We start from the raw sequence: 13,225 nt of genomic DNA, 5'->3' as shown, positions 1-13,225 counted from the left end.
GATATATTTTACTCGGAATGAAACATGAAAACCATGGCTGTCCTAAGAGCTATCACCCAGGCACAAAGCATTACTGATCTTACATCCTCTGTGTCTGATCCACATACAACAACAGGTAAATATTAGTTTAGTAAAGCAATGTAGTGGACATGTGACACAGGTTTCCAGCCTGATCTGTCCTCTCTCTCTCAGTCAGCCGGCCCAGTCAGGAGACACATGTCTAAATCAGCTAACAGGCCTCTCGTACATCATCTGCTCCAAGACCATTAGCAGCACTATGGAAACCTTAAATGCCCCCCACACACACACACAAGCACGCACGCACACACATGCTGCCAGGAACATGGAAAGTCAATCAGTGGTTAGAGCTAGGTCACCTGGCTAACTCTGACTCTAACCCATCTGGCTGGGATGCTATGCTAGTCCAACTCCAGCCAGTCTATCGTGGGGTTAAGAGTTAATACTGCTATATTACAGCAACAAAGAGAGCAGTTCTTTACCTCAAAGTCCTCTGAGAAGCCATGCTGGTTGTTGGAATAGAGCTCTGAGATGTGTTTGATGAACTGTTTGACAGGGATGGCCTCCATGTCATCTGGAAGGGAGACCATAGAATTAGACACTTAGTGAAAAACACTCAGTCATACAGACAAACAGTTTGAGTTCGGCACACACTTGTGTCTAGGGAAGACATGGGGCAATGTAACAGAGGAACTGATGTATATGTAAGCACTCAAGATATCAACATGTTTAATGTACAGGGCAATGCATATACAAACCATCTCTACACTATAACTCTACATTATCTCTAGGATCTCTAAAACCTGTAATACCTGTTGAATATCTGTCTTAAAAAGACAGAGTGATGTAACACATGCAGGAAAGCAGCAGGAAGCTACAGGAGGAGAGAGGTGAGAGATCGCTCTTCCACTCTATCACAATCCCATGTTAAATATTTCACCAAGACAAAAAGCATGTGTTATTCATGTCCATCAGTTTATGTTTCATATAGGTGAAGTAAGTTCACAGCTTTCATCTCAAGCAGAGTCATTAATAATTCACAGTTTCAATCTGGTCCTGGTTTTATCCACAGAAGGGGGTAAAGATAGCAAAGGGGCGAAGAGTGTGATGGTGGAGAGTGATGAGAGGGACAGATCTCATCTTGGTGAATGTTCTGTTCTAACTGTGCCTGTGGGAACCCTCTCTAAACGCTCATTTAGTGAGACATACGGAGAGCTGGGCTGAACAAACGCTTCATCCACAGGGGAAATCACACAGTCAAACACGTGTACGAATGCCTACTGTACGCACGTCACACACACTTACAAACGTACACTTACTCGCACGCACATGCGCACACACACAAATATACACACACAATGAATGTTTCATAGAGACAACTTAAGGGAAATGGCAGCTTGTACTTTTACATCTTTGCCTAAATGATAATGGTACTTCATAGGACATGCTGTTAACTACAGTGCCTGTTGAAAGCACCCAAATCCTTCTATTTACCCCTTCTTCACATTAAACATTAACGCATACAAGGCAGAGAGGAATATTTATGCATACAAATGCCACTAATCATATGCTTACGGTAAACACAGCATATGGAGATACAAGGAGGAGGTTCAAATTGTCAAACAGCTTCATGAAAAATGTATTAGACATAATTGGCTTTGAAAATGATCGTTGGAAATACACTGGAGTAGTATACTGTGGTGTGTGGTATGTCTCTGGTAGTTAGGTGTGTGGGGTGTTTTTCTTGTGGTCGTTTTGTCATAAGGTTTCAAATCCCCGGGGGGGGGGGGGGGGGGGGGGGGGGGGGTCAGTTGAGACAATTAGCGCTGTGAGAAGCAGGCTTGTCATTATGGTCACATATGGCTCTCCCCTCACTGCTGCTAGTTCTCCTATAGGTCTCTCCAGCCCCACTGGGCCTAAGAACTCTCTGCCTTAGACGCCCTATACACACTGAGTCATGGCAACACAGTATGATTCATTCCACTGTTTTCACAGCTCTATCTGAGCGGAATCAACTAGTAATCTTTAGCTCCATTACTGCACAAATTAAACTATTTTAAAGGCCCAGTGCAAACATGCGATTTACGTGATTTTAAACGTGTTTTATGTATATTTCCACACCGAGTTTTCACCCACACCCCTCTGGAAACCTCTTTCTCAAAGCCACTTATCTGGATCAGGTTCTGCGCATGTGTTATTTTATGCAACAAAAAAAAAAATTGTTGTAGCTGCTGCTCACACTCCACCTCCATTCACATTTCTCTCTTTACTCACCCTCTTCTGAACCATGATGATGTAGCCTATGTCTCTGCCTCATATTTCTGGACAGCTGAAATAAAAACCATCCGGCGATTTCAACCAACATTCAAGGCCATTATGAAGGCTACAACCTTCTCTGTCTCTTGTAACGGATATTGCAGCTGCACAAATAGGATGCAGTCCCTACACATAGCATTGGAGCAAAAACAATCAGCGTTTTGATTTAGGCTAATCTTTATAGTTGCTGCAATATCGTAGCCATTACACAGAGTTGCTGAAAAAGAATACTACTACTTTGATTGACTGCCTGTCTGTCTGCCTCCTGCTCAGCCAATGTTTGCAATGATGATGAAAAAAATAACATTAAATGGTTAATTAGACTGTGTCTGTGTCTTGTTTGCATTGGGGGAAAAAACTATTTGCGAGTTTATACAAACATGTTGATCATGTCTTTAGTCTACAACATGTAAATAGCTGCATGTAGCCTAACTTCCCTCCTTAAAAAAGGACATTAAATGGTGTTTATCCTTAACAGCCGACTGAGGCTTGGAATGCAATAGTTGGAAGACGTCGAACCGTGTCCTTTGTCTACAACATGAAGTGTGTAGGCTACACCAGACAAAGGCGTTCATCGTTGATGTAAGCGACAGCGGAGCACTGAGCAGCAGCTACGTAAAAATACATCTTTGGATTTTTTGCCATGGTAAATCGGGTGTCCAGAAAATCCGGAACCACAGCCTCTCCATTTAGTGTAAGAGCGCCTGAAATGTAAGCCTGTTTTGGTGGGATGCAGTTTTGGCCTTCCATGGTGACATCCCCATGCAGTAAATTAGTTCATAGACCCATAAGAAAGAGAGTTCCAAACCTCTGCCAATAACAGCTCATTTTAAGTTTTCCACTTCCCACTCAGACCACTCCTAGACAATCCTAGTACAATTCTTGCTCGTTTCTTTTTGACCAGTTTAATTGAAAACAATCACAGTAAGTTACTTAATTGTTAGCCAGAAATGATTTGATATTCAGATAAAAAGGGCTGCATTGGTCCTTTAAGAAAAAGTATGCCTATTTCAGTCCTCCAAACCTATGATCAAGATAGATAACAACCTTCAAACAACACTCCAATCAACATTAGGCTATTCTACAAACACTGTCTTACATCATAGTCAATATGTAAATGATAATCAACGAGGGGCTATGCGTTCTATGGTAAATAATGAATGACGCGGAGGTCAGGAGTTGCATTATTGTCCATAGAACGCATAGAGCCCCGAGATGATTATCTCTTTTATACCATGGCTATAATTTAACACAGCTAGAAATGTGTTCATTTTCCAGTATAAATGTGTTCAACATCCACTGAAGTAGCTAGCAAGTTTACTAGATAAAGACAGTAGTTGCCATGGCAACCAAACAGACTTGCTAGTTTAGCTAACCAAACTATTCATCCTAGCAGTTAGCTTGTTATTATGAACATCTAAGTCAACAATGCCAATAATGTTTTCAATTAGACTTTTGCTTTCAAAAGCAGCTCAAACATAGAGAATGTAAGAATGAACGATAGCCATTGAATTCTACGACGCAAATATACTGTGCGTTATGGCTTGAAGGGCTCCAGAATACCCTTCAAGCAAATCAGAAAGAAGTATTCAACAATGCCATGGTATAAAAAAGCCACAAACCTTTTGATATCTGGTTAGGAGTTACAATCTGCTGGGGAGAATGTAGAGTACTGAAGTCAGTTCTCAAAGTTAACGGCCTTTTAAGAAGGAGGAGAAGAGATGTCGAATGGGGCCCACTTTATAAGCCTTCCCTGTCCCTGTGCTGGGAAGTGCTGCACCATTGGTTTAAATAGGCACATCAGACACAGCTCTCTGTGCCAAGGTCCATTGTGAAGGACACTCAGTCAGTCCAAATGGATTTGGATGCTGGGGAAAATCTTGTATGTGAGGGGAGATGTTAGATATGGAAGATTGGGTCTTTGAGGTCCAATCTCCATGCCTTTAATGTTTGATCCACTGGCTGGAAAGAGTGAGAGAGAGATCCACCCCCCCCCCCACCCCCCACCCTTAACATGGTGCATTTGGGCTGAACCAGTAAGCACAGAGCACAAAACCAATGCCAACAGGGAACTCTCATAAATCGTGTTAAACACTACAGTAACACTAGTGAGTGCAAACACCCACCTGTTCACACACATCACATGATTATGACGGAATAGTGTGTTCTAGCAAAAATACACCAGCTAAGGGTATCTCTTGGAACACTAATCTTGTAAATACTGATCACACATATGCACCCCAACAAACCGCCCACCTGAGGCCACTGGCACCTTCATCGCCAAGCAACAGCCCATTGAAACCATGGCTGAGTGAGTCCTGTCTCACAGAGTCAGGCTCTCCCTCTCAAGTGTTTTAACACTTGAACAGCATTCACAGCTGATAACACTGGTGGTCAAACATCAATGTAGGCTGCTAATGCAATGACTCAGACCTTGATCTCACATGAGATCTTCATGGAAAAATCAATATGTGTATGGATTTTCCCATCTGAAGAGTGGTTAAAGTAATCAGGGGAAGTAAAATGTTCAATATTAAGTGTGAGAGACATCTCAGCTCTCCTCCCCTTTAGTAATTGAAACACTTTTCAAGATCATCTCTAGGAATAATCTAATGTCGATTTCGGTGTTGAAATGTATGCATGTGTATCTATAATGTATGTCGGGGTCTGCTGCTGGTGGCAAAAATAACTTCCCTTTGGGGATCAATAATGTCTAATCAATACAATGGAATGACAGGTTACTGTCCAGTACATGAAACTCAATGCACACACTATAAATCAAGTACAGCTCCTTTAGAAAAACAACATATTTAAATGAACTGTTTGTTTACTCCTCAACAGAGCACACAGAGGTGAATGGATAATGAAATAGTGAGGAGAACGGTCATATGAAGTCTCATGTGATGTATCTGTACAGATTGTACACGATTGGTGCCTATAGGGTTCCAGTGGAAACAGAGAGGAGCAGACATATGGGACAAGACTATTCCCTTTGACCCTGACTGTGAATTATTACATTGACCACAGACAGAAAGTGAACATTTGGTAAACTTCAGAGAAAAGGTGCCATTTTGCTGCAATCAACTCACCCATTCCTGACAAGGATTTTAACCTCCTTCTGGGGTACTATGGGGGCAGAAGCAATGCTCTGATTGGTGCTTACCCGGGATGGGGATGACAGGGATGCTGTCATTGGGCACCACTCTGGGAGAACTACTGTCCTCCACGTAGAAATGAGCCGTCTGAAAACACCTCCTGAGAGCGAGAGAGAGAGAGACAGTCAGTCACTGGCACATTAGCCCTGAGAATAATGTATCAGCTCTGTCATCAGCAATGCCACAGGTGACAATCTCCCCCAAAGTAAACACAGATGGCACTGGAGACACGTGACAGGATCAAGGTGTACTTTGAACTCCTTCAGAGAAGGCAAACATTAGCATAAACACGCAGTCACCACCACACACTCTCACAGCTCACACACCGTCAGAGTTAAGACTCACATAAACACTATGAGGATCAGAATCAATTCGTTTTCAGTTTGAGCTATGAAGCAGAGACATACTGTATGTCTGTGGCTAGCCACATAATGGACTAAAGCCTAACATTACACCTTATAGTCCAAGGACCTTACATGTTCTGTTTAGAGGGCGAAGACCAAACAGCCAAATACTCCATCTAAAAGTACATCGATTCTCAATTGCAGTACGGTTCTAGAAACAAAAATACCTCTACTTTCATATCACATCAAAATGACTTCACAAATGCAAAAATACATGCTTACTGTACACAGTTTTAACAGGTTTTAACACAGTTGCAAACAACAGTATTTTTCAGTGACAACACAAGTATGGACTACCTGTGCTAATTAGCTTTCTGCGTCTCCAAACACCTGTTTTCCGTAAACAAGCACTGTAACATGGACATATGGCCGTGTGGGAACCCTAACCCTGTAAAGGTGTGTATCAATTATATATATTTGTATTATTTCTCGCTGATATGAAAGATATGGTCCTTATGCTTCCAAAATCGTACCGCAAGCGATGCGTGCTAATGTTCAGACCGAGCATCGGGACTCTTAACAAAAGTCCCCCGTACAGAAGACGCCTTCGTCCAATAACTCTTATGTGTAATGTAATGGAACGGAGAGTCATGATTAAGGGCTAGTCTGTGGCCAAACGAAGATCAAGAGGGCAAAGAACACATAGACACAGCTGCAAGCGCAGGCTATGTAAAGGTCGATGGAGGTGTGTCTGAAAAGACAGCCAGCTCTAGACTAAGCTCATACCTTTAAGGAAGTATACCGTAATAAACATATTATACTGTACGCTTCATCAAAGAGCGCTCCTCTAAGAGAGATTAAAGCTACAATATGGAAACAACGTTAACAGTCAAAACCTGTTCCTCTATTTAAAAATCTGAAAGTGAAAGAAAAACTAGCATTGCTTATTTATTTCACAATGACAGCACTCCAGACTAATAAGCCTGTCATGAACTTCAAGCCTTAAAAAGAGGATATAGGTGAAAAAAGAGGATATAAGGGAAGGGAGATAAATCATCTCCATAAGAGAGAGGAGCATATCTGAGCTTGAGCGAGAGGCTATCTACCAAATAGAGAGTAAAGTTACTGAGTGAGTGGAAATGTGTATATGTGAGTGTGTGGTCCTACTCCTACCTGTATTTTATGCAGAGTAGATTGCAGAAACTGGTCATCCTAGAGAGATGAGAGAAGAGCGGAGGAGAAGAGAGACAGAACAGCCTTAGCAGGCAGCGTCTACATGCTGCTACTGAACCAGACCAGCGGACGGAGAGAGGGAGGAGAAGAGAGGAGGAGTAGAGGTAGGAGAGCAGGGAGAGGGAGGACTCCCCTGTCCTCTCTGCACTAACAAGCCAGAGGAGCAGTGACCTGTCACTCACTCTGTCTAGTAACAGCTCCTGGATCATTCTCCAGTAATTATCCTGTGTGTTTAGAGTCAGGCTCAAGGTTGGTTGACCTGATCTCAGACCAGTAATTACTCACGGGTGGCTTACTGTCTACGGGCAGCCAATGTGGTCCCAACGGGGGAGGGGTTACAGGGCAACATGGGGGTTGAGCCCTGAGCCCGAGCTCTGCTACGCAATAGGATTAGAATTACCCAACACTCCCGTCTCACGCCTTCAACACCTGCTACTGCCCAGGAGACCTCGAGCTCAACCACCACCTGTTTGTCTGTCTCTCTCTGTGTGTGTGTGTGTGTGTGTGTGTGTGTGTGTGTGTGTGTGTGTGTGTGTGTGTGTGTGTGTGTGTGTGTGTGTGTGTGTGTGTGTGTGTGTGTGTGTGTGTGTGTGTGTGTGTGTGTGTGTGTGTGTGTGTGAATAAATACTCTACTGTGACAGATCCCCTGGGGCTACAGGGTCTGGGGGGGCTGTCACCATCCAGACGTCATCTCTGTAACACCAGGAACTTTATCTCTGAGACAGACAGACAGATACAAACGCAGACACACAGACAGACAGACAGACAGACAGACAGACAGACAGACAGACAGACAGACAGACAGACAGACAGACAGACAGACAGACAGACAGACAGACAGACAGACAGACAGACAGACAGACAGACAGACAGACAGACAGACAGAGACACGCACCCTGTCGTCTGTTTCACAGGACACACTAAGGCTAGGCTGGCTAAACTGAGTCTAAATGGTAGTTTAATCCAAACAGCCAGCCTAATCTTCCCTAGCCTGTTGCTGCAGCCATGATCTCTGCATTTTCTCTCCCCAGAGGACCCCTACAGGCCTCAGGGGGTGCTGCACTTCCATTAGCCTCTGTGACAGAGAGCTATGAAAAATGTGGGTAAAGGTTGCCCTCTAGGCACAGATCTATGAGCAGCTTACCCTCCTGAAATCCTACAAACTTTACAATTATGGTGGAGACATCAAAATGACCTGAGATCAGTATCTAGGGGCAGATTCCTCCTGCTCTGCTGGGTCTCAGTGAGGGGCTAATTATCTGGTCGTGGCTGCTGACCTTTAGGGAGCTGGGGGTGGTGAGAACCAGAGAGGTCACAGCCCTCACTCAGAGGAAAACAGCTCTTTGAACCCAGGCTGGCATTAAACGCCTGTTTGAAGTGCTATGATGGATGCGCTTTGATGATAAAAGCCTGAGGACTGAAATGCTCTCTTCAGCATCATAGGAAACATATACATCTTACAGTAAGAGATATTGGCGGGAAACTAGTGCTCACAACCTTAATGCTTTCTTGGTGATGCTGTTTGTGTGACAATATTTACAAATGGGTGAGTATCTATGTATGTAAACAAGCTAGTTGTTGAATGAATAAAAATGTGCATGCCCTCCACTACTTTGGGAGATGCAAAACCCTCTGTGATATATCTCCGTGTCATTGTCTCCCAGTGGGTGCTTGGTGTGTGTGTGTGTGTGTGTATGTTCTCACCCCTAACCCCCCCATGTCTGAGTCCTGATTTGCGCAAGAGTGGAGCTAGGAAGTGAAGCAGATGGCCGGTCATGCCCCTGGGCCTTAACCCATGAAGGGGCTGGGGCAGGGAGGGCAGGGGGCTACTATAGGGCACTGGGGCTGATGGGGATAGCAGGGCCCATAGCCAGCTTACACACTGATACATGGAGAGACCACAGAGGTTAGTCAGGTGGGTGATTGAATAAGCACTGGAGTGTAGAAATCTCACAACGTCTGTTGACCAGCACTGTGTGTAGCAGTGGAGGAAGGGGAGGACCATCCTCCTCAGGGAATTTCATAAAAATAGTGAAACATTTAAAAAGTTATCCTTCTTAGATAAAGATGCACTACATATAATCACATCACCAGATAATTGATTAAAACACACTGTTTTGCAATGAAGGTCTAGAGTAGACTCAGCAGCACTCTGTAGGGTATCACAATGGTGTAGCCGGAGAACAGCTAGCTTCCCTCCTCCTCTGGGTACATTGACTTCAATACAAAACCTAGGAAGCTCATGGTTCTCAACCACTTCCATAGACACACAATAATTATGACAACTTCCGGAGGACATCCTCCAACATATCAGAGCTCTTGAGGCATGAACAGACATGCTATTATTATACCTTTATTTCAACAAGGAACACAGACTGAGACCGAGGTCTCTTTTACAGCTGGGCCCTGCGTATACATGTTACACATTCAGTTTAGGTACAATAAGAAACTAAACATGACAAACAAAACGATCACAGATAACACAAAAAAATACAGCAGCAGATTACATTTACACATAGGTTATTCCCCTAACAGCAGAAGAACTTGTATTACCCGAAACAGTTACAAGCAATACAAAAATAAAAATCCTCCAATAATAATAATCCTCCAATCCCCCCCCCCCCCCCCTTAAAAGATTTAGATGCACTATTGTAAAGTGGTTGTTCCACTGGATATCATAAGGTGAATGCACCATTTTGTAAGTCGCTCTGGATAAGAGCGTCTGCTAAATGACTTAAATGTAAAATGTAAATGTAAATATTTAAAATGGGCAAGGGGGACAAGAGACTCAAGTTTAAGTTTAGTCTGCAGGCTATTCCATAGGCAAGGAGCGTAACAGGAAAAGGCAGCCATACCCAACTCTGTGGAAATCGCATGGGCCTCAAGTGTAATCCATGCTTGAGACCTGGTTTTAGGATTTCTAATTCTAATATTGATGCGTGATGATAAATAAGAAGGTAGTTTATTCAGAAGTGCTTTATAGACAAACACGAGAGCATGTTGTTCTCATCTCACGGACAGCGAAGTCCAACCCACATTTTGATATAAAACACAGTGGTGAGTTCTGTAGCTAGCACCCGTAATAAACCTAAGTGCGCAATGATAAGTAGCATCCAGCGATTTAAGTGTTGATGCCGTAGCATGCGTGTAAATAATATCCCCATAATCTATAACAGACATAAAAGTAGCTTGCACAATTTGTCTTCTATTTGTAGAGGACAAACATGTCCTGTTTCTATAGAGGAAGCCTAGCTTGATTTGTTGCCGTTTACAAAGTTCGTCAATATGCCTTTTAAAAGACAGTTTATCATCCAACCATATCCCTAAGTATTTATATGCAGAGACCTGATTAATTTGAGAACCATCTAAGCTCGTAAGTGCAAGTGTATTTCAACCAACTTTATGAACCTGTTAAAAATCATAAAATGTGTTTTCTTTGCATTTAAAACAAGTTTCAGCTGTATAAAAGACCCTTGTAATATCTTAAAATCTTTCTCCAATAGTGATAATGCTTGGTCAGCCGTTGAAGCGATAGAGTACATGACAGTGTCATCAGCATATAAATGAATTTGACACTTTCTTATCTCATCACCGATATTGTTTATGTAGAGAGTGAACAGTAATGGACCAAGTATAGAACCTTGTGGGACCCCTTTAACCAACTCCAATGGCTCCGACTGGATGCCATCGACTCTAACAGCCTGACTTCTATCCTTTAGATAGTCATGAAACCAACGACAGACATCCAATCCCAGTCCAATTGACGACAGCTTACCCAAAAGTATCGCATGGTTTACAGTGTTAAAAGCTCTAGACAAATCTATGCACAAGGCAGCACAGTACTTTATATTATCTAGGGCATTAGTAATATCATTTCCAACACGTACAGTGGGCGTAATAGTACTGTGTTTACTTCTGAAGCTAGATTGATTGTCCACCCAATCATAGATCAGAGAATGAATCTAGTACTGAAAATGTAAGCTAAAGCTAGCTAGCACTGCAGTGCAGTGCATAAAATGTGGTGAGTAGTTGACTCAAAGAGAGATAAAGACAATAGTTGAACAGTTTTGAACAAATTCATTTCTTTCAATATTAAGGAGAAGCAAGAAGAGATAGCTATATTTTGTAGTATATATACAGTACCAGTCAAAAGTTTGGACACTCATTCAAGGGTCATTCAAGGGTTTTTCTTTATTTGTACTATTTTCTACATTGTAGAATAATAGTGAGGACATCAAAACTATGAAATAACAGATATGAAATCATGTAGTAACTTACATTGTTTTTTAAACAAATCAAAATATATGTTATATTTGAGATTCTTCAATGTAGCCACCCTTCGCCTCGATGACAGCTTTGCACACTATTGGCATTCTCTCAACCAGCTTCATGAGGTAGTCACCTGGAATGCTTTTCCAACAGTCTTGAAGGAGTTCCCATATATGCTGAGCACTTGTTGGATTCTTTTCCTTCACTCTGCGGTCCAACTCATTCCAAATCATCTCAATTGGGTTGAGGTCTGGTGATTGTGGAGGCCAGGTCATCTGATGCAGCAATCCATCACTCTCCTTTTTGGTCAAATATCCCTTACACAGCCTGAAGGTGTGTTTAGGGTCATTGTCCTGTTGAAAAACAAATGATAGTTCCACAAAGCGCAAACCAGATGGGATGGCGTATCGCTGCAGAATGCTGTGGTAGCCATGCTGGTTAAGTGTGCCTTGAATTCTAAAAAAATCACTGACAGTGACACCAGCAAAGCAGCCCCACACCATCACAACTCCTCCTCCATGTTTCATGGTGGGAACCACAAATGCGGAGATCATCCGTTCACCTAATCTGCGTCTCACAAAGGCACGGCGGTTGGAACCATTAATTTCAAATTTGGACTCATCATGACAGATTTCCTCCGGTCTAATGTCCATTTCTCGTGTTTCTTGGCCCAAGCGAGTCTCTTCTTCTTACTGGTGTCCTTTAGTAGTGGTTTCTTTGCAGCAATTCGACCATGGAGGCCTGTTTCACGCAGTCTTCTCTGAACAGTTGATGTTGAGATGTGTCTTGAACTCTGTGAAGCATTTATTTGGGCTGCAATCTGAGGTGCAGTTAATTGCCAATTTCTGAGGCTGGTAACTCTAATAAACTTATTCTCTGCAGCAGAGCTAACTCTGAGTCTTTCTTTCCTGTGGCAGTCCTCACGAGAGCCAGTTTCATCATATTGCTTGATGGTTTTTGCGACTGCACTTGAAGAAACTTCAAAAGTTCTTGAAATTTTCCAGATTGACTGACCTTCATGTCTGAAAGTAATGATGGACTGTCGTTTCTCTTTTCTTATTTAAGCTGTTCTTGGTATAATATGGACTTGGTCTTTTACCAAATAGGGCTATCTTCTGTATACCAACCCTACCTTGTCACAACACAACTGTTTGACTCAAACGCATTAAGAAGGAAAGAAATTCCACAAATTAACTTTTAACAAGGCACACCTGTTAACTGAAATGCATTCAAGGTGACTACCTCATGAAGCTGAGAGAATGTCAAGAGTGTGCAAAGCTGTCATCAAGGCAAAGGGTGGCTACTTTGCCTATATATTTTAATTTGTTTAACACTTTTTTGGTTACTACATAATTCCATATGTGTTATTTCATAGTTTTGATATCTTCACTATTATTCTACTATGTAGAAAATAGTAAAAATAAAGAAAAACCCTGGAATGAGTAGATGTGTCCAAACTTTTGACAGGTACTGTATATATATATTTTTACTTTCACTTTCACTAACTTAGCTAGCGAATGAAGCTAGCTAGTTTAGCCTACTTAAACCCCCGGGTTCAAACAGAGGGATGCTATGTTAGCTAGCTGGCTATGGCTATCCAACACTGGAACTCTTCCAAGTCATGATAAGCTATTGGTTTTATTAATGTATTGCCACAGGGGCCTGCCAGTGTAACTGCTAAACTGCTTGCTGTACACTGTACTGCATGATTGTAGCGGGTTTACTAATGCGTTAGTTCTAGTAGCTAGGCTAAAATTTCCATTAATATGGTGACACCACTGTCGGCTGTGTGTAGCGGTTAGGGTATGAAAATTTGTCTTGGAAAGTTTTTTCCACCTGGTCACAGACAGCTGTTGTATTGTGCACTAAAGTCCACAAGCAAAGGGAAAA

The 13,225-nt window shown here is 42.4% G+C and overlaps 1 protein-coding gene across 3 annotated transcripts in view; it reads right to left on the bottom strand.

The window, feature by feature from the left end:
• Positions 1-13,225, bottom strand: part of LOC106565854 (protein tyrosine phosphatase receptor type G) — a 337,880-nt gene that overhangs the window by 22,176 nt on the left and 302,479 nt on the right. For 2 of the 3 annotated variants that reach the window (XM_014133453.3, XM_014133451.3), the window contains exons 14-16: positions 7,007-7,045; positions 5,498-5,589; positions 501-592 (exon numbers count right to left, since the gene is read on the bottom strand). In XM_014133453.3, the coding sequence (XP_013988928.1) occupies positions 501-592; positions 5,498-5,589; positions 7,007-7,045 (223 nt within the window). The remainder of the gene's footprint in view (positions 1-500; positions 593-5,497; positions 5,590-7,006; positions 7,046-13,225) is intronic. The other variant, XM_014133452.3, reaches the window with a different exon arrangement.

This window comes from Salmo salar, chromosome 12, assembly GCF_965601325.2.
Source record: "Salmo salar chromosome 12, fSalSal1, whole genome shotgun sequence".
NCBI classification, from domain to species: domain Eukaryota; kingdom Metazoa; phylum Chordata; class Actinopteri; order Salmoniformes; family Salmonidae; genus Salmo; species Salmo salar.
The sequence above is the reverse complement of the archived record's forward strand: the minus strand, read 5'-3'. Positions and strand labels throughout refer to the sequence as shown.